The 20,368-nt window shown below is 57.9% G+C and overlaps 5 protein-coding genes across 5 annotated transcripts; 3 read left to right on the plus strand and 2 right to left on the minus strand.

Annotated features, from left to right (window-relative positions):
- The first annotated feature begins 4,505 nt into the window (after positions 1-4,505).
- KVR01_002604 (uncharacterized protein) lies at positions 4,506-9,124 on the plus strand. The gene is made up of 4 exons (XM_044786561.1): positions 4,506-4,878; positions 5,190-5,549; positions 5,602-6,055; positions 6,280-9,124. The coding sequence occupies exons 3-4, from the start codon at positions 5,959-5,961 to the stop codon at positions 7,617-7,619; spliced, it is 1,437 nt and encodes a 478-aa protein (XP_044647619.1). The 5' UTR covers positions 4,506-4,878; positions 5,190-5,549; positions 5,602-5,958; the 3' UTR covers positions 7,620-9,124.
- Positions 9,125-9,473: 349 nt separating this feature from the next.
- Positions 9,474-13,733, plus strand: KVR01_003937 (uncharacterized protein). The gene is made up of 2 exons (XM_044788879.1): positions 9,474-12,270; positions 12,364-13,733. The coding sequence occupies exons 1-2, from the start codon at positions 11,982-11,984 to the stop codon at positions 13,482-13,484; spliced, it is 1,410 nt and encodes a 469-aa protein (XP_044648952.1). The 5' UTR covers positions 9,474-11,981; the 3' UTR covers positions 13,485-13,733.
- Positions 9,660-11,535, minus strand: KVR01_003127 (trifunctional dihydropteroate synthetase/dihydrohydroxymethylpterin pyrophosphokinase/dihydroneopterin aldolase FOL1; the record flags this gene model as incomplete). The annotated part of the gene is made up of 4 exons (XM_044783613.1): positions 9,660-10,692; positions 10,752-10,960; positions 11,017-11,225; positions 11,493-11,535. The coding sequence occupies 4 exons, from the start codon at positions 11,533-11,535 to the stop codon at positions 9,660-9,662; spliced, it is 1,494 nt and encodes a 497-aa protein (XP_044648142.1).
- Positions 13,734-13,744: 11 nt separating the features above from the next.
- KVR01_002133 (uncharacterized protein) lies at positions 13,745-14,852 on the minus strand. Its single transcript, XM_044789907.1, has 2 exons — positions 14,226-14,852; positions 13,745-14,163 (listed from the first exon to the last, which is right to left on the minus strand). The coding sequence occupies exons 1-2, from the start codon at positions 14,724-14,726 to the stop codon at positions 13,972-13,974; spliced, it is 693 nt and encodes a 230-aa protein (XP_044647148.1). The 5' UTR covers positions 14,727-14,852; the 3' UTR covers positions 13,745-13,971.
- Positions 14,853-15,042: 190 nt separating this feature from the next.
- Positions 15,043-20,368, plus strand: KVR01_003449 (ADP-ribosylation factor GTPase-activating protein). The gene is made up of 6 exons (XM_044792758.1): positions 15,043-15,338; positions 15,459-15,594; positions 15,650-15,833; positions 15,896-16,632; positions 16,687-20,196; positions 20,249-20,368. Exons 1-5 carry the CDS (start codon positions 15,267-15,269, stop codon positions 17,025-17,027), a joined length of 1,470 nt encoding a protein of 489 aa, XP_044648464.1. The 5' UTR covers positions 15,043-15,266; the 3' UTR covers positions 17,028-20,196; positions 20,249-20,368.

The raw sequence follows: 20,368 nt of genomic DNA on the forward strand, positions 1-20,368 counted from the left end.
GACGCCTGAAAGGCAGGAAAATACATGCACATACTGTGTGTGTGTGTATGTTGTAGCGTGTGTACGTCCTTAGACGGCAATTAGAGGGCGAGAGTGACAGGCCAACCCAACTACTGTGCAGTAAGTTCAAGGTACACCGGGCAAGACCTCGGATGGCAGGCGGGGCCAAGTCGAAGTACTCCGGGGTACCTGGGCCCCGCCAGCCTAGATTGGTGGATCGCCGTGGCTGAACCTACCCAGAATGCGGTAGTCCCACCTCGATACTTCCCGACAAAGCTAGCTGCCTCGGGGTACCGTACCCGCCCTCCCTGAACCATGTCCATTGGACCAACGTATCGTCGACCTAAATCCCCTCGTCCAAGGAAAACGTCGCTCCTGAGTTCTAGTTCGCTTGTGCCAGGACGTTACAGATAGCATCACTTTTCCAACCGGTCAAGATCCCACAATCAGCAGGCACGCTGGCAGCACTCACCGATCCGCATTGCCTACCTTCACATACTTGGCTGGCTGCACCAGGCAGACCGGCGTCGGGCAGCATCGGTCGGACCATGCAGTATGCTGGGCCTGTGGTCTGAAAGCAATTCGGCTGTGGAGCGACACTTCCTCATCACTTTCCAACACGGCTTCTTGTTTGCCAGGTCTATGGCTGCGCGTGCAGCCTGACCCTTGATTGCAGAGACCTCAAAGCAACACCTGACGCCATTCAGCCCCTACGGAGTGGAGTCACGACAGCGCCAGGCGTGAAGAGAACAGTCCACGTGAGGTCACCAGATTTTGCGAATGGAGACATGGAGTCGCTACTACGAGCTCGATATTCTGCCAGTACAGGGGCAAAGGCACCCTGCGAGTCTTCCTCGCCAAACAAGGACCAGCCAACGGCCGGGCAACTTGACTTTTATCAGGGCGTGTTCGATCACTGCTTGTCAACTGGCACTGCGCGTGTCTGAAATGTGTTGCTCGGAGAAAAACATTGGACACAGACCAAGGAGCGTAGAGCCTGCATCCCATGGCCCGCGTTGTCTCCGTGTCTGCAGTGGCCAAACGCAGGCTCGAGTCGCTGCAGCATGTGGACGTCAACCTGACTGTCCAGTCACGAGAAGAGGCATTTTGTTTCGAGGAGTCATTATTTCTCAAAGCCCGGTCTGTCGTACAGGATGTACCAGAACAAAGCTATTGTGATAGCCTGGCTTTCTGCAAGGAGCTATGGGTACACAAAGCCAGCCCGCCGCCAGGTACCGAGCATCGATCCCAAGCCACTTTCGACTCAATTCCAAACCCCTCGATCACAGCAGAGCCCGGAAAGCTAGAGACATAGCGGATCGCACAGGATGGATTGACGTATGTTGACAGCGCGGCTGGTTTCAGGTTTCGCAGCATCGCCACCCCAGCGCCCCAGGCGCAGTTCAGCTGCCTGGCCTGACGGCGCTTGTCCCCGAAGCCGTGACGGAGGGGATGCGGCCATGATCGGCTTTGATTCCAGAGGGCGCGCTTTTCGTGGCGGGTAGTCTCCTCTCAATTCCCGACTCTAAGAACATCATTTTACATGGTACCAATGACACCAATCTGCCTCACCAGAAGCATACCGCCAACTGTTCGATCCTGTGCTGCACGAAAGAACTTGCTCTTTGCGCAGCATAATAACTTTCACCAATGTCTTCGGCGTCTGTGTTTACTCCGGGCGCTTTGCCATCCAACCAGAGCCAGCTTTCTTCTGTCACCCGACCGAACATTCTGGATTCCGACATCCAGCTTTGGCGTGGCCATTGGGACGACCTCCGCGTTTCTCAACCTCAGATTAAGTACCTTCAGGCATATCATGGCCCTGTCTAGAACACTCCAGGAACTGCGGCGCACCTTCATGGAAAAAAAAAATCCGAGAGTAATACCGACCGCCTGAAGCAGCTGTTTTTCGTGTCTGGCGGCGACTCCGCACCCACCGCAGCCACTTTTGCTGGGCAGGAGGTAGCATTAGCAGCAGTCTAGTCGCTTATCCAGGCCATCCACTTGCAGCGTTTTCGCTCAGTGTACCCAATGATCCTCGAGATGTCCTTTTGAAAAACCAGCAATTGCAACATCATACCCTATCACAGTTTCCAGGAACCTCCAATTGTTCGCCATCCTTTGAACCGACGAAGAATCCAGCAGGATCGATTAGGCAGATACATCACTAGGGAAGCCCAACGCGGGCGACGACTGGAGATCCAGGGAAGCCTCATGCCGTATATTGGTAGCGCCATCCCAGTCAAAGCTACTCGACTGCCGGTAAGTCTCTGATAGGAGCTTTGTGTTGCTCTTACCCATTGTTTCAGGCGATGATGATAGTTGCATCCTATCGTTACACAGTCAGTGAACGCCGGCCATGGTCTTGGCAGCCATGCATAATCCCAAGCCGCGATTCATCCAGATCCGAGATTCGTTTGGCCAACGGATAAGTCATAAGTCAAAATTGTCCTCGACAGATCCCCGAGAATGAGTCTTCCGTGCTCTTGCGTCACCGATAGAGGATTGCAATACATATCATACTCGTCGTTGTGGATCGAGTTAGTCTTCTAGAGCTGGAGGCCGTCCTATGTGTTCTTACACGGCGGCTACCTATGTGATAACCTCGTAGGCTGACACCAGAACCATTTTTACCGTTACAGTGAGCGTATTGCTGCCAGAATCACTCCTTTTCCCGCTTACAGAGACACAGACTGCGACAGAAATAGAATACAGCCAAGGGAATATGGATGCTCATCCCAGTTCCTGCGGCTCCCGAAGTTGGCCACTGGACTGCGCCGGTATCTAAAGGCGGAGGTGCAAAGACGCATAAGTCGATACCTTACGGACACTCTTGCATAGATCAGCCTAGCGTTGCAATGGTGGGTTCGAACTGTCTGCCGAACGTGCCTTTGCTCAAGACGGACGATGATGAGGAATCAGCCCGTGCCTACATCACTCACGCTCCTGGCTTCGTCCAGACCAGGTTTGCTTGTTTCCGCACTAGTTCGCTAACCGTTTCCAAATCGGGCGCGATATTATACTTTACTGTCACGATACGCCCATCTGCTTTGCCACGATGAGCTTAACCAGCTGGACCTTGGACTGCCGCCGGCTTCACTCATGCTGTGGCCTGGCACCAAATGCGGAATGAGCCGCCTCCCTAACCGGCACAGGGCGCCCACTGATGCTCTCCGCGCCAGAGCCGGGGCTTCTCCGGAATTGCAACAAGGAGGGGTACGGGATCTTCTCTTCGACGTCGTCTTTGCCGAGACTCCCAAATGTGCTCACTCACCTATCGGGCAGGGGCACGCAGCCACCAATTGTTTCAGACCATACGGTAGTCCCATGGTGACGCCGGGAGGTAGCATGGTATCTAAGGGCTCGATTCCGCGCGCATCATCAACGCTGCGGCAGCTGATGTTGGCCGCCGTTAACGACCTAACTTCTCCACTCGTTCGTTGTAACGTGTTACGGGCCCTAAAGTTTGGAGCCGGCGCTCTGCATCTGGCCCAAGCCTTGATCACCCATACGACCAAGATTGCTCAATGTGTAGCAGCAGATGGAGCAGTCTCACTGATGGTCGCATTGGCATGAACCATAAAGATCCACTGCCGGCCCGGCGTGGCATGGGCCAGGATACCTGAACATTCATCAAGCAGTGTGCAACTCAGATCATGGCTATGAACTACAAGACGCTCATACCTTGCGAGACAGTGTCTCAGGGCGCCGACCAGAATTGGAATTTGCTTTGCTGAAGCAGAACTCTTGTGCGAAGACGCGTGATTCCAGTGTGATTTGCGTCCTCGCAGATGCCGAAAAGGTTTGCTACGGGCCCTTCCCCGGGGCCCCCGCCAGCCCTTGCCATCCGCTTGTCCACAATGGCTTTGTCTGCGGCCGGCAGATGGGTGATGGGCAGGACACCAGCAAGCTGGGCAGACCGACATCGATGGGCGCGGGACCAGGGCCAGGGAGGAACACTCCGACCAAAATGACGGACACAGCTGGAGCCTGTGTTACAAACGGATTCGCTATCGACCAACCAAGTCCATGCTGAGAGGGGATCGATAGTTCACAGCAGAGTGGCCCCAGTCGTGTCACCAAAGTGACGGATGGGTACATGAGAAGAGGCGGCGTGCTGGCAAGCACTTGATCGTCAACGTGACGAGAAGCGTGACCAGGTCAGGCATCATGTCACGGAACTGAGTACGCCCAAGGGCCAAACACGGTACGCAAGATCCCATCCTCCCCCCCTGGTGTGTCATTGCAGCCGCAGGAGGTCGAACCACTCCCCGCATGGGGGCGGAGGCGACGGAGGAAGGCAAACAGACGCAGGCAGTCAGGAGGCAAAAGAGCAACACTCGGGGATGACTCTAGAGTCCCTATGTGCATCGAAGGGGTGGCCTTCAAGTGACAGTGCCTTTGCCCTTGTGCTCCCGGGTGGCTCGTCCGGAGTTACACCCTACCACTGAAAAGCCCTGGCTATCTCACTCTTTTGTATCCTACGCAGCTGGCCCCCTTTTCTGGAGCTGGAAAGGAGGCTGCTTTGAGGCTGCCTCATCACACCTTAGCTTCCACAACACGACAGGAGCCCCGATAGAAACGACCCGCAAGAGCTTGCTAGCACTTGCGGGCAGGACCCCTCTGGAAGGTCTCGAGCAAGCAGCCTGAGAGCCTACACACGCCCGCAGTGGAAACGGCCGTTGTATCGCGGAAATCGCCGACGATTAATGCTACCATCCCTAATTCTTCTCAACGGCAGGAGCTTGACATGCTGAGCACAGACGGCGGATCTTTGAACTTAGCCCCGACTTCCTGGGAGTTATACGCCTCGAAATATCTGGACGTCAACGGTCTTGTCGACCATTGGCCAGGTGGACAATGGCTGTGATGTGACGAGTAAGCATCGACCACCCCCCCTTCATACCCACACCCTCCTGCTTTACCCCCCCCCCCCTTCTTCCTACACTGCTACTCCCCCCGGTGCATAGATTCATATGGTAGTGAGGTGTTAAAGTTTCAGCGACCTGGTCGGGGTACTCCCAAAGTTCCTGGACCCTGCATCATCTGCATATATTTCTGCATCTGGGATGGGGGCTATTTAAATCAGCCTTCGTTCTGCCTCTGTTTTTTTGGGGGAGGGGGGTTCGGTCAGGGTGGTGGTGGTTGGTTTGGTGTGTTGGTGTAACCAAAGTATTTACGGAGTGCAGTGCTCTCTATCACTTACAGCAGGCTGCAAGCACCAGGGCGGCAGCGCATGGGCCAAGCATCTCTAGGCTGCAGCTTGGACAATTGACCGCTCGCTTGCCTCGGCCGCAGCGAATGACAGGCCAGTCACTGACCGATCCAGTCATCAAGTCATCCCCCACCCAACCACAACCACCCTAGTAATCTTCGCGATCCTCAGCATCCTCGTCATCCTCGCCATCCTCGCCAGCTTAATGTTCAAGGCTTGACATCCGACAACAGGCAGCTCGGTTCCGGGCCATTCTATGCCCTTCCATCACATCCGATCCCATCCACCACCACCCATTGCATCCGGTGTCCTATTGCACTTGTCTGCTTGGCCGGTCAGTTTCTAGAGGGGGGGCAAACTTGACGGCGTGGCTGATCCCTGGCTAGATACATCATACAGTCACAGGTCTACTACCTATTTGGTACGCGGCCTGGGTTTGACTCAGACCTGCCCCTGCCAGTACCCGCCTAGGAACTCGTTGTCATTCTACTTCCAAGTTCCTCATCTCGCCTGCTCCTCGCAACACCGGACCAGGACCAGACTGCTCCTCACACCCCTTTCCCCCTCCTGCTGGGCGCACCCTGTCACATTTGCTGCGTTCCCCGAGCCTGCTCTCGGCCTCACCCTCACCTGACTTGTCACGGGAACCGGCAAGTGAGGAGGACCACGCTTTGTTGCTCGGTATCTCGCCTACTGAATTCGTGTCGTACAACGAGGACAGCGCCCGGCCTCGTCGTGCGGTCATGCCCAAGAAAAGACACACCAACAGATTCTCCAAACCACAGTCCACAGCTCCGGCATCTCTTGCAAGTAGCTCGACGTCAGCGACTGGCAATGATGGTGAGTGACCAACTGCCGCCCAGTTCCTACTGTGTCTATTCCTCAGTCCGCTCCAGCAGGTGACCCATCACGGCCCTAGAATCGAGCACTGGAACTTACGCAGAGCCCGCTGCGTTGATGCACCTGCCCGCTATTCTACCTGCTCCAGCGCCGCTTTACTCGCATCTCTGGCTGTCCATATTGTATCTCATGCACGCTGACTTTGTGGCGCTCGTGGCTTGTAGATCACCATCGTCCCAGTGTAAATCAGCTCCTAGCGTCCCTCCGGCGCACGAGGCTGAATAGCAGTGACCAGCAGACCTCAGCCCACGTCGCAAATATCGCCGGCCCCAGTGTGCCGCCACAAATCCGTCAGATCCTATTGCCTGGCGTCCCGGAAGCCCCGGGGCCACCCCCAAGAAGGCGGCCTCGTTTTGCTCCTCGCTTTGATGCTCAGGGCCGAAGGCTTCCAGCCGGTCCGCCACCACCGCGCAGCTGGTTGTCATTGTCACGGCATGCTCCGAGCCTCGAGTCCAACGGACATCATGCTGGGGCGTACGAGCAGCGACTGCTTCCCGGTCTTTACCGGCCAGGAGAGCGGAGTCTGATGGACGTCGCTCTGCGCAGTATGGCGCTCGATTGGGAATACCAGAGGTCTTACAACCTCTACTACATTTACAATCTGCCCGACCGGGTTCGAATGGCTCTAATTCATTACGTCAACACGATGTATGAGCCCGGACTGTCATTATTGGACTTGAAGATCATACTCCTCCCTCAGGCTCCCGAGGACGATGACGGCAATGGAGCCGCGACGGAGCCTCCACCGAGTCCCAGTTCTCTGAATGAGGGAATCACTCATCTAGACCTGTCCATGTCAACCGAAAGGGCCATCAAGCTTCGGGAGCTCTCAAACTTCCTATTCCCGTCAAATCCTGACGGCGATGGCCCGCTGCTGGACTCATGGGACGCTCCGGAGTCGACAGCTATCCCTCGGCCCCTTCTCGTAAATCTGACCCACCTCTCGCTTGCCGCGAGCCCAGAAACCAGCAAACTCTGCTCCTGGAAACAACTGCTTGCCTTCTCATCACACCTCCCGACCCTGACGCATCTCAGTCTCGCGTACTGGCCAATTCCGTCCCTCACGCCGAACGCCACATTTGCCAAGGTGGTGAGTGCCCAGGGCCAGTCGTTCCAGTACGGAGGTCGGAACCCCTACAGCCACACGCTGGACGACGACTGGTCCGAGGCGATCCTAGTCCTGCGGAAGCTGAGCAAGAGTCTATACGGGCTGGAATATCTAGACCTGACGGGCTGTGGGGCGTGGGAAAAGGCGCTCACAGCTCACGCACACGGTCCCGATGATGAGATAGATATGATTGACTGGGCCGGCGACTGGGGCAAGATCGAGACCATCATCTTGACAGCTGGGCATACGGCTCAAGCGGCGGTTGAAGCCGGAAAATTGGCCGAGTACGAGAAGTTGATCAGTGAGGCAAGATTGACGGAGAGGATAATCCGTGCAAGAAGGGCTGGCAAAGGCCGTCCTATTACTGTTGAGGCGGATCCAGATCTGGATCTCTAGCGTCACCAACGTCCTGCTGGTGTCGCAGATTAATAGAACTGCGAATGTCTGTCCGTTCTGGCGTGCCATCAGATCCGTTGCCATCTCCCCTTCTTGGCTTGACAAGGCATGTGGACGACACTGCTCCGAGCGAACAGTTGGCATTGGCACACAGCCGCCCATAGCTGGCGGCAACGCCCCGCGTGAGGACGCATCGACCATTATCGTGACCATTATACCTCGCTTCAAGGCGATCATACTGTCTTCTTCATTCAGGGAATCTGCCTGCCCAGAAAACTGATGCCAATCCTGACTTGCCGGCAGAGTCTACTCTGCAGCCGCTACCGACAAAGGCCCCCTCTCCTCTGTTCTCCTGATCGACATTCGCATCGGCCTTCATTACGCTCAAGTATCGTGGCTGTGAGTCGCCCCATTCTGCACGTCCCACAAGCGAGTACCGGCACATCGCAAACGCTGCACTGCCTCTCATCGCCCTTTTTTCTTTTGTTTTTGCCCGTGCGTGAGTGTAGTGTGGGCGGACCTCGTCCTCCTGGCCCCTTTTCAAAGGAAATTTTCCGTGTTGGGGCAATGGGCAACAGAAATCCCGGAGTGAATTTTCCGAAACAATTTCTTTCTCTCCCGGTGCCGGCGACATGCGTGTCAATGCCTTCCCCAACGCTTGCTTGCGCCCGGTGAAGAAAGTCGCAGCTTCACCGGCTGCGTCATTCTTGCCGGTCACGCGACGGGACGAGGTCGGGGGTGGAAAACCGGGAAAGGATGGGATGGGGTTTTGTTCTCCTCTCCCTCTCTCTCTCGTGTGTCTTTGCCTGCCCCTTCACCTGCCTCCCTACTTCGGACCGCATCGTGCATACAGTGTCGAGGAGGTTCGGAAATGCAATGTCCGCCCGCCGACGCCGGCCTCAGGTACAGGGCGTGGCAGTGCAGTGCAGTGCAGTGCAGGCACAAGCAGGAAAGCGGTAGAGCAATTACTCATCGAAGGCCCAGGGGGGTCGGCAGGAAGAGGGAGGGAATCAATTCTTTTCTTGGGGGTTTTCGCGATGGCGGATATAGATCCCAGATCCAGGAGAGGTCAGTGAACAATGGCCTGGCCACACATGGATCAACACATACTTACATGTGCATAAATACATACGGTCTGTCCCGGGTGGGCGCATGCCCCTCTCGTCAAATGCTGGTCCGGAGCAGGGCAGAGAGGCAAGAGGCACATGCTTCGCGCGGGCGAGGGCAACACTTCGCGCGCGCCGAGCCTTTTTATTGAATGTCTGTCGACGACAAGGTTCCATCGTAGACGAGCGAGCGCGTGTTGGAGCGGCCGCCCATATTATACAACGCAGACTGTAGGATGGGTCGGTAAAGAAGAAGCCTCTCGCATGGGTGCCCCATCCGGGCGCCAAACCACCCACATACCCACACACACACACACACACACACCAACGCTTAGTGCTTGATGCCTCTTGGGGAGGGGGTGGGGACGCGATCTGCATAACACTGGGGCGATCTGGGAGTGTGTGTGTGCAAGGCGACGAAGCGAGTAAAGCAGGCGATGTGATTAGCCGTCCTTGCTTGCTGCGGATAGGGACCGCAGTCTCTTACCCTGTACGGTATGCAGGAGCAGCAGGCGGGCAGGCAGGCCGCCTTCGCTTGGTCTCCCAGTGTCGACGGACGGCAACCGCAGAGTTGATTTGTTCGGAAATTAAGGGAGATGCATCCGATCGGGCCACAATGCAAGGTGGGAATCATTGTCATTTTTTTTTTGTTTTGTGACTGTCTGTTCCCCCCCCCCCTCCCCTATAGATGGCACCACGATCTCTGGACTTTGGCCCATCCGCTCATCGGGCCGGCCTGTATCTTGATGGGTGTGTGAGGATCTCAAGCCACCAAGCGTAGTTGGAGGGTCGGGAGCATCATGGCCCACCCAGAGCCGCCCGGCCCTCACCCCCTACCCTTCCACCTCGACCTCTCCCACACTCCCACCCTTCTCCAGTGATCCTGTGATCCTAGTTCTTCTCGCCTGTCCACGGGGTGGGTCCCCTCCCATCCCTAGTATCTCCAGATGGCATCAGACATCCTGACGACCTGGCCCATCTCCTTGACATCGTGCACCCTCACGACGTCGGCGCCCCCCTCGACGGCGGCGGCGACCGTGGCCGCGGTGCCCCAGATGCGGTCGGCGGGCCTCGACACGCCCGTGAACTTGCCGACGAAGCTCTTCCTGCTCGAGCCCACCAGCCAGGGGAGGCCCCGCAGGCCCGGCCAGGACCGCAGCTCGTGCAGGTGCCGCAGGATGGACAGGTTCTGCTCGCCCAGCTTGGCGAAGCCCAGCCCCGGGTCGAGGATGATGCGCCACCTGCGCACGCCCGCCGCCTCCGCCGCCGCCACGCGCTCCAGCAGCTCCCGCGCGACGGCCGGGATCAGCCCGTCGCCCGTGAGCGGCGGCAGGTCCTCGCTGCCGCTGCTGCCGCCGCCGCCGCCGCCGCTGCCGTAGTCGTTCAGCTTGCTCATCGTGGCCGGCGTGCCGCGCATGTGCATCAGGCACACCGTCTTGCCCAGCCGCGCCACGGTCGGCAGCATGTCCGGGTCCATGGCGCCGGCCGACACGTCGTTGATGATGTCGGCGCCGGCCTCGGATGCCGCCTCGGCCACGGAGGCGCGGTACGTGTCCACGCTGATGAGGACGTCCCTCGCCTCCGGGATGGAGCGGATGAGCTTGATGGCGGGCAGGACGCGGGCGAGCTCCTCGGCGGCGGTGACCTCGGGGCGGTTGGGCGCCGTGGACTGGCCGCCGACGTCGATCATGGTCGCCCCGGATGCGACAAAGGACCGGATGGTGTCTGCGAGGCTCGGCTGTGTCGAGGCCGGGTGCAGGCCGCCGTCGGAGAAGGAGTCGGGCGTCATGTTGAGGATGGCCATGACGTGGGTCTTGCGGGACGACTTGAAGGCCTGCAGGGGGGGCTGAGATGGCGACAGGGGCGTGAGCGTTGTCAGAGGTGGTGACGATGGTGGGAGCTCATTGAGGTAGTCCTGGGTGAACTTCCAAGGGTTTTGAGGGTATAATGCCTTGGTAGGGATGAGTCTGCACGTTGTAAGTCAAAGCAAGCCAGCCACGGGCAGAGAAAGAACTCATCCACTCACTCTGCCAGAGGGCGGAGCACGAACTCCCTCTCCGGAATGCCGATATGTGGGACCTTGAGTCTCTCATGATCGACGACCTGGTCGTCGTATAGTAGGATATCAAGATCGATATTCCTCGGCCCCTTGTCGATCACCTTGTTGCGGCCCATAGAGTTCTCGATATCCTGAAGCTGGTCCAGAAGGTCGAGGGGCTCCAGGGTTGTCTCGACCTGTTCCGTGTAAGTCGACTGGGCCATCACTTGCACATGGGTTTATTATTACCAACCTCGCAGGCCCCATTGACAAAGCGGTCCTGGTCTGTGACATACATGGGCTCTGTCTCCCACAGGCTGCTCGTCCGCTTCACCCTGATGCCCCTGGCGTCCATCTCACGGCATGCCCTCTCGATCTCGGCGATGCGGTCGCCGAGGTTGCTGCCCAGGGCAATATAGGCCCTGTGAGGCCTCTTGTCGGCGGTCATGTCGCTGGCACGGTCTATGCGGATCTGTGCAGGCAGAGTATACCGGGTGAATGATTTTGGCCTCGGGGTCGAGGATGAGAAGGATTTTTTCGCGCTGGCGATGGCGCTGACTACGGCCGAGGAAGGGAGTCGGGCCTGAGCTCGAGCTGATGCAGACCTTGAGGGCGCCACTCTAACGACATTGCTACATATTCTCGAGGACAGGGGACGAGGTGAGAAAACAAATGAGAAGGCTCTCATATTCATCAAGCCGGGGGAGGTTGATGAGAATCAGGTCTAACATTCGCCTCTCAGGTGGCCCGTTTCCCGAGAGGGTCGAGTCATGATTGGGTGAATCGTGTCGACAATAGGCCTGGCCGGCCCCCGAAAACAGCCTGAGACTCGACTCAGTCCCGCCCTACCGCCCGCCCTTTGAGGCTCCAATACTCCAAGACCACTGCACCAGCCAGACTGAGCCAGCCCAGGTTGGGCCAAGCGAGCGGAATACAATGGGGCACTTGCCGCAGAGCACACCGGGTATTAGCGGGACCCGAACGCCTGGTCGAGGGGTGTCTGTGCCTGTCCTTTACCTACCAAGGGAGGACTTGACCAAGTCTCACCTCTGATCTAATAGACTGGACACTACACTAACAAACAGACCGGAGCGGATCAACGATTCATAAAGTCAAAAATGCCAAGTCTTGCAGGTGCATCACTAGCAAAGTGCCTCGGCACGTTCTGCACGGCGGCGATGCTGCGACCCTGAACGTGGGATTTGCTCCGTCGCATCGATGTGCCGGGCTCCCAATCGTCAGACGACCGAGCCTGTGCCTCGGCTCACAGTACCCCAGATCCTGTCCCCACACCCCAACCGCCAAACATGTGTGTTCGCACGATGTTCCCGCTCGCGCCGCCTCCGCCGCCTCCCCCTTCTCCCTCTCGGGAACGTGCCTCATATTTCTTTTTCCTTCATCTTCAAATTTCCTTGGTCGCTCTGGAATCAGTATCCCGTTGAACCCGGTTTGTACATAACAACAAGCGCAAGCGCAAATACAGATACCCTCAAGATGGCTTCACCACGTGCGTATTCCCATCCCCCCCCCCTTTGCGTCCCGCCTCTCCTCCCGCATACCGCCGGTTGAGCGTGGACTGACAGCTGTCCTCAAAATGTAGAGAAAATCCGCACCCCCATCACCGATCTTCTCAAGATCAACCACCCCGTCCTGCTCGCCGGCATGAACGTTGCCGCGGGGCCCAAGCTGGCCGCTGCTGTCACCAACGCCGGCGGCATGGGCGTCATCGGCGGTGTCGGCTACACCCCTGAGATGCTCAAGGACCAGATCGACGAGCTCAAGTCCTACCTGACCGACAAGTCCGCCCCCTTCGGCGTCGACCTGCTGCTCCCCCAGGTCGGCGGCAACGCCCGCAAGACCAACTACGACTACACCAAGGGCAAGCTGGACCAGCTGGTCGATATTGTCATCGAGAGCGGCGCCAAGCTGTTCGTCTCCGCCGTCGGCGTCCCCCCCAAGCACGTCGTCGAGCGCCTGCACAAGAACGGCATCCTGTACATGAACATGATCGGCCACCCCAAGCACGTCAAGAAGTGCCTCGACCTGGGCGTCGACATCATCTGCGCCCAGGGCGGCGAGGGCGGCGGCCACACCGGCGACGTCGCCACCACCATCCTGATCCCCGCCGTCGTCGAGGCCGTCAGGGGCCACAAGAGCCCCCTGACTGGCCAGCCCGTCCAGGTCATCGCCGCCGGCGGCATCCACAACGGCAACCTGCTGGCCGCCTCGCTCATGATGGGCGCCAGCGCCGTCTGGGTCGGCACCCGCTTCATCCTGGCCGAGGAGGCCGGCGCCCCCGAGGCCCACAAGGAGGCCGTCCGCACCGCCAGCTTCGACGACACCATCCGCACCCTCATCTTCACCGGCCGCCCCCTGCGCGTCCGCAAGAACCCCTACATCGTCAACTGGGAGACCCAGCGCCAGGACGAGATCAGGGAGCTGACCGCCAAGGGCGTCCTGCCCTACGAGAAGGACCTCGACAGCGTCATGAACGGCGACATGAAGGAGCCCCCCAAGGGCCTCGACGTCGGCGGCGCCACCGTCGAGGACGTCGACGTCGACGAGCTCATGGACCAGTTCCGCCCCTTCCTCATGGGCCAGTGCGCCGCCGTCTGCAACGAGAAGAAGAGCGCCAAGGAGATCGTGGATGAGTTTGTCACCGACGCCGCCGCGTCGCTGCAGCGGGGAAGCCAGCTGGTCAAGGTCTCATCGAAGCTGTAAATGAAAATAACTCTCGGATTCTTTTTATTTTTATTTTTTCTCTCTCTCCGTGTATCTCAATATTGCATCGCATCTCCTTATGATGAGAGATGCGTGGGCCATATAAGCTGGGCCGAGAGCTATAGGAGTCGCATTGCAAGATGTCTTCGTTGTCGTGTTAGACGATACAAGGGCGTTCAGAGAATGAGAAAATGAGTATGACCGTTTTGGACCCACCATGTCACCGCGCACTTGTACTCGTCCTCGCTGAGGGCCTTTCTTGACAACTCCCGTCGATGCGACATTTGTAACGTGTTTTTTGAAGGGTTGTGCAGTAGTCTCGTTTACAACATATACATTCACTGTGAAGAGAATTGGGAACGCTTGTAGACTTGTCCATATTGTACAGTATTCATAGGAGCACAGCTGTCAGCTGGCTAATTAGCGATCTTGCTTGCTGATCGACCGGCCATGGTATAGGAGCACCTTTAGCGTCACAAATTGCGCATCAACTCCATTTGATACCAAACAACTTGGTCCCTCTGCCGCCTTCCTCGCGCGGTTTGGTATCGGCGTTCTCGAGGTATATCCTCTGGTGCCCCTTGACGTCCACGTAAAAATACTTGTACTGGTGCTCACTCTGCCCGGCATATCTGATGAGATGTATATGCGCCGAGCCCTTGTTGAGCGGGCCCTCCAGCTTTTCGATAGTCAGTAAAAGTCCTAGAGACTATGACAGGACCAAACACAATCGGCACTCACATAAAAGTGCATCAGAAGGTGGTGGGCCCCCATGGAGTCCGTCCTCTCCGTGGAGGCGATGGGCCGCGACCTAGCCCATCTGTTGTTGGTCTCCTCGCCGTGCGCCCTGATCTTCTTGCCGTCCCCGAGCAGCTCGAGGCACCGGTGGTCCTTCCTGATGCGGTCGACGGCACGGTTGAAATAGGTGGTCTTGCTCTCGGGGGAGAAGACGTCGGTGAAGAGGAAGTAGCCGACGACGCCGGTCAGGCCGACGCCGACCAAGATGAAACCAAAGTTGAAGGACTGCTGCGCCGCCCTCCCTGCCTTTTCCGCTGCTGACAGCTGGGTCCACGGCACGTGGCCATTGTCGTTGAAGGGGGTCACGGAGCGGCGTTTCGAGGTGGTCGAGGAGCCCCCCTGCGCCGCATAACTCCTCCGCGCGGCGAGGGGCAGCAGCACCGGGTGACAGCTGCTGGCGATGGTGGCCGGCCGCAGGATTGACGCGGTTGCGATTGTCTTCATCCTGGCTGCTGTGAAGCTTCCATTGCTCAGGGGCAAATGAGAAGGAGGGACTGCGTGTGAGAATACGTGAACGCAGTGATGAGGTTACAGCTTTTCCCTTGTGTGAGTGACCGAGGTGGGTTCATCAGATGTCCCACTATTTCACAGCAGGCACTGCGTAGTAGCAGCCCAAGAATCTGGAGCTTGGATGCTGGGCCCGATGCGCTAGTCCCAGGACGGCTAGACCCGAATCAATAAGCCACCACACAGCAAAGAGAGGCAGAGTGGGTGTTGGCTTGGCGGCTGGCCGCTGGCGCTGGCGCCGTGCGGGACCGACCTTGCGCCTAGTCGGTAGCATTGGGCTTCACTGCAATTAATTCGTCGCGCTGTCCCTTTCAACCCCTTAATCCATCTCGCAGCATCCCGCCGTCCGCCCACTTGCTCAACTACCGCCCGTCGCCTCCGGGAAGCACAGAAACCAAAAATCCAGTCCTTATCGCCGGAAACTCTCAGAAAGCTCGGTATCCCTTCTTACAGAGTCGACCGTCCTCCGTCGCCAAAATGAGCGGGCTTGCGTCCAAGCAGCAGTCGCTGAAGATCTTCGAGAAGTTGAAGACGAAGCCAGCAAACAAGGTTCGTGCTGTCCTACGCAATGTGCCCTCAGCTTGTCCCGGGAAGCTTATCGCCGCTGCGGCCACTTCGAGTCTCCTACATCCTCCCGCCGACCACTGCTGACCTGTGCTTCCCACACAGATCTGTTTCGATTGTGGACAGAAGAACCCAACATGGACATCCGTACCTCTAGGCATCTATCTCTGCCTTGACTGTTCCTCCAACCATCGAAACCTCGGTGTCCACATCTCCTTTGTTCGATCCACCAACCTCGACCGTAAGTGTCCTCTGCGAAACCCACACATCCGGCGCCGCCGCTGATTACGGGATAGAATGGCAATGGGACCAGCTCCGTGTCATGAAGGTTGGCGGCAACGAGTCTGCCACCAAGTTCTTCCAGCAGAATGGCGGGACCGCCGCCCTGAACAGCAAGGACCCCAAGACCAAGTACCAGTCCAACGCCGCAACCAAGTACAAGGAGGAGCTCAAGAAGCGGGCAGCTAGGGATGCCCAAGAGTATGTCGGGAGCGCCCCCCCCACGTGTGTTTGCATGACCACATGACTGACCGCCCCCTTAGGTATCCAGGCGAGGTTGTCATTGATGGCGAGGTCGATGATGGAACCTCCACTCCTGCTGGCGAGCCTGATGACGACTTCTTTTCTTCCTGGGATAAGCCGGCCATCAAGAAGCCCACCCCTCCCGTCTCCCGAACTGGCACCCCGTCTGCCATTGGTCGCACACCGTCACCTTTCCTCAAGGCTGGAGACTCCAACGGTGCTGGAAAGGATATCGCTCGCACCGCCTCGCCTCTTTCTCGAACCGACTCCACCGAATCCAAGCCTGCCGCCAGCCGTATAACACACTCCGCGGCACTGAAGAAAGGCACGACCGGCGCCAGGAAGACGAACGTGCTGGGCGCAAAGAAGGCGGGCTCCAAGCTCGGCGCGAAGAAGGTCACCACTGCCGACATCGACTTCGACGAGGCCGAGAAGAAGGCTAGGGAGGAGGCAGAGCGCATCGAGAAGCTGGGCTACAACCCCGATGAGGAGGCTGCCGAGGCCAAGAAGGCTGGTGCGAACAAGAGCGACTCCGGCAACATCGTCTCGCCCACCCCTGTCAGCCCGCCACGTGGAGGCTACGGTTCGGCGTCCCACACACGCGAGAAGTCCGCCTCGGAGATGGAGCGACTAGGCATGGGAATGGGCCGTCTGGGTTTCGGACAAATCGGGGGCCAGAAGGCTGCGGCACAGCCAAAGAAAGAAGCAGCCCGCGGTTTTGGGTCTGTTGGGCCTATCAAGGCTTCCTCCTCCAACGGTATGTTCTCTGCTCGCCCCAATACGACTGAGTAGTCCGCTGACGCGAACACAGATGACGGCGAGAACTATGCGCGAAGCAAGTTCGGAAACCAGAAGGGCATCTCTTCCGACGAGTTCTTCGGCAAGGGTCAGTACGACCCCAACGCGCAGGCCGAGGCCAAGACCCGCCTGCAAGGCTTCGAGGGCGCCACCGCCATCTCCTCCAACGCCTACTTCGGCCGACCCGAGGACGAGGACAACGGCGAGGACTACGGCGACCTGGAGAGCGCCGCCAAGGACTTTGTGCGGAAATTCGGCATCACCGCCGGCGACGACCTAGAGAACCTGACCCAGGTGCTGGGAGAGGGCGCCACCAAGCTGCAAGGCGCGATCCGGAGCTACTTGGGCAACTGAGCAGCACGAATGCGGAGCGAGGGTGTGTTTCGGAGACGGGACTGCGTGACGGTAGCGCGTGGGGCAGTCCGAGGGACGACATATTATAAGGGATGACGCACGCGATTTGGTGATGATGATCTCGTCCATGGGTTGAACGGCGTTTGGAGGGGGCACACACACACACACACGAGGCGGACTCGGAGCCGCGCAGCAAGCGATGTGAGGCTACGAGGGGAAATAGATTGGTTATGTAATAGATGGGATTGATCAAAAGCAAACAATTCTTTAAAAATCTTGAACCGCTTTGGAGCAAGGAGTTCCAAGTGGCATGTCAGGACCCCCCTCGTCGACAGCACCGAATCCACAATGTTTAACTTGGGGATCAGCTCCTCGATGGGTTCGAAGGATCCAGTCGACTCCTCAATAGCGGCTCACTGGAGGAAAATGAGGCGTCGGGTCGAGGCTGCTCCATCGCACGAGAATGCCCACTCCCCCCCCCCCTCCCCCCGAAGCACGGCGGTTCGCATGTTCCCTGGAGACTGTGGCCCCGCGAGCGTGCAGGAACGGCAGCACCTCATCACAGGCGGCGCACTCAACGCCTCCCTGACGGACGAAACGATCGGGTGTCAGCGCTGCCGTCTCAGTGCCTGCACTAGTCTCAGCGAGAAGGAGACTTGCCACGAGGACCGTTGTCCGGGCCCCCCTCCCTCAGCTTAACCATACCATACCAACGCAACATCTATGCCTCATCAGCAACCTTTGCCCGAGCCTCGGTCTCGCTGCCGTGACCGCGAGGCACAGCGTGCTCAGTCATGCGTTCTGGTTCCGGGGGACATAAACAAAACCCCACCCACAAACGGGGAATATCGCCTCCCCGGCCCTCGCCCAGACCAGAGATGCCCTACTCTGTCCGAACTGTCTGTATCTGCCCTCCTTACTGGAGACTCAGGCCGGCCAAGAGAAGCACGGCTCTCGCCAACAGCTGTGCGTAACCCCAAGGTTCCGAGCGAGCGTCCGAAGTGGCCCTCCGCTCATGCAGCCTCGGCCCGGAGACAAGGGGATACTGGCCCAGTCCGCTCCGCATGGCGAAATGGATGGTCATTAAACGATCAGCAAAGGGAAAGCATGAACTGACGGAGCTCATGGAGGTATGTGTACTCGTACGGTTCGAGGGTGCAAAGCCAAAGGCCGAGAGATGGGCTGGCTTCATGCTTGACTACCTGCCTGCCTGCCAACAATAACAGCCGGAAAGAAAAATACTGTGCTTTCATTTCATGCCACAACTTGTTCAAAGAAGGAGTGGGTGTGTATAGTCCATATTCGTTCACCAAGAAATGTTGGGAGGGGTGGGTTGTGTTCACTGCCCTCCCATGTGAATCCATCCTCTGGCCGGGACAAGAGAAAAGCAACAGCCATGACACGCCGTTAAGAAGTATATCATTTACATCGCCCATCTTGGCGTAAGTCACAGGGGAACGTCTGTCTTCGTTGACGCATGTGAGCGCAGCTCTAGCCCTCAAAGTTACGTTGCCGTCCCATCCACTTGGGCCCGGTCCAGGGAAGGTCGCGGGAGGGAGTGAGTGAGAGGAAGTGAGCAAGCTTTTGTGTGCGTGCGTGTGTGCTTGTTGATGGGGCCTCCAATGTCGTGTATATCCCATGTAGAGGGACATGGATAGATTGTACCTGCTTTACTTTCTGTAGTCTGTGGGGCGTAACCTTCTTGTTTCTCCCCCGGGCCCGAGGGGAAGGGCGGAGCTTGGAAATGGACCTGTTCATTCCGACGCGGTCACTCCGAGGTGCCCTCGCATCTTTATCGTGAGATATTCCCACACATGCCAGTTTGCTGGACGTTTAAAGATTCATGCCTACCTGCGACGGTCCCTCGTCATCAAATTGATATGCACAGCCAGTAGCTGCCATCTTCCCACCGCAGTGGTGATATTCAACAACACGTCACCGCATCGCGAGACTGCCTGGCGCTCGACGGCCAACAGGAATGAACACAGGCACATGCAAGGCCTACACCCACGGCACCCACCAAAACCTTGTTCCTCGGATTCCGTAAGCTCTCGCGTCATCCCGCCATGCTTCCCGACGTTACGCTTGACACTCAAGAGTACGCAGAGACCACTCACATCCCGACCACTGGACCCGACAGCAGGTCTAAGTTTCCAGCCAAGCCGAACCCTCAGAACTCCTTACCTCAATGCACACAGTCGCATGTGAAATCTTGCTCAGATCCAGGGATCGCCGACGGGGAAAAAGGGCCGTATGCACCAGGGTGACCTGCGTGTCCACTCGTGAGCCGTATTCCAGTTCTCGGGCTGGTCAGGAAGAGAGGTAGCGAGCTCCGGATCGGGCGCCGAGTACATAACCACGGGGGCTGCCTGGCCCCCGTTATGCTCTCATTGTCCCCCAGCAGACCGGTACAAGGATGCACACACCAAGACAGCCTGTTTTATACTGCTGTGACGACTGATAGCCATGCGCCGGTAGGTTCCAGACCTCCCTCTCCCCCACTAACCGCCGCAGTCAACTCTTGCAGATCACCCGCTTGGAGACCCGGCAGTACGCAGCGAGATGGTGGCTGTCTCATCGATCTGATGTCTCGTATACATCTGGACCAACGTCCCTCGCACAGTGCCGGCGTGGCCAGGGAGGTTGCATAGCAAAATCTGGGGGACCATCTGGCGCAATGTGTCCCCCGCCAATGCGGGGACGTCAGACCATTCTCAGTCCCGAGATCACCCCAGAGGCGTCTCTGCCTTGGACATGAGAGGCTTCGCAGCAGGCGGGCTCCACAACTTTGCGGCGCCGACCGACATTGCACGAGAGATGTATATATTATATATCTCGGTACACATCACAAGCGGGTCAAGAACACAGAACCGATATGAAGACACCATTTGTGCCTTATTAAGAAGATGTTGCCATGAGGTGTTCGGAGGCGCTGAAAAGGGCGATCACATGCTTGCGAATCGGCCGAATATCATCCTAGACTTTCGCTGAACCACGTTCAGTTTGGAGCGAGTGTGAATAGGGGCCCGCCCTCCACCACCTGGAGGCGTCCGATGCAGCCGATCGAGGGACAAATAGTGGCTGGGCGGAAGAACGGGAAAGCTTGCTTGCATTAAGATGCAAGCTGTAGCCATCGAGGAGTCACTAATACTGCAGCGGCGCAAAGGCTGTGAGTCGCAAGCTTGACGAAAGAAAATGTGTGTTGCTGATCCCTGCCGCAGCCGGGTCCTTGGTCGAGGCCGGGTAGATCCGCTGTCTAACCATGCCACTAGGAGGGGAAAGTGGTGCCAGACTCCTCAGATATCAGATGCTTCTGGTAACTTGCAGCGTCCACATTGCGG

The sequence above is a fragment of the Diaporthe batatas genome (genome assembly GCF_019321695.1).
Source record: "Diaporthe batatas strain CRI 302-4 chromosome Unknown Contig00003, whole genome shotgun sequence".
Lineage (NCBI taxonomy): Eukaryota > Fungi > Ascomycota > Sordariomycetes > Diaporthales > Diaporthaceae > Diaporthe > Diaporthe batatas.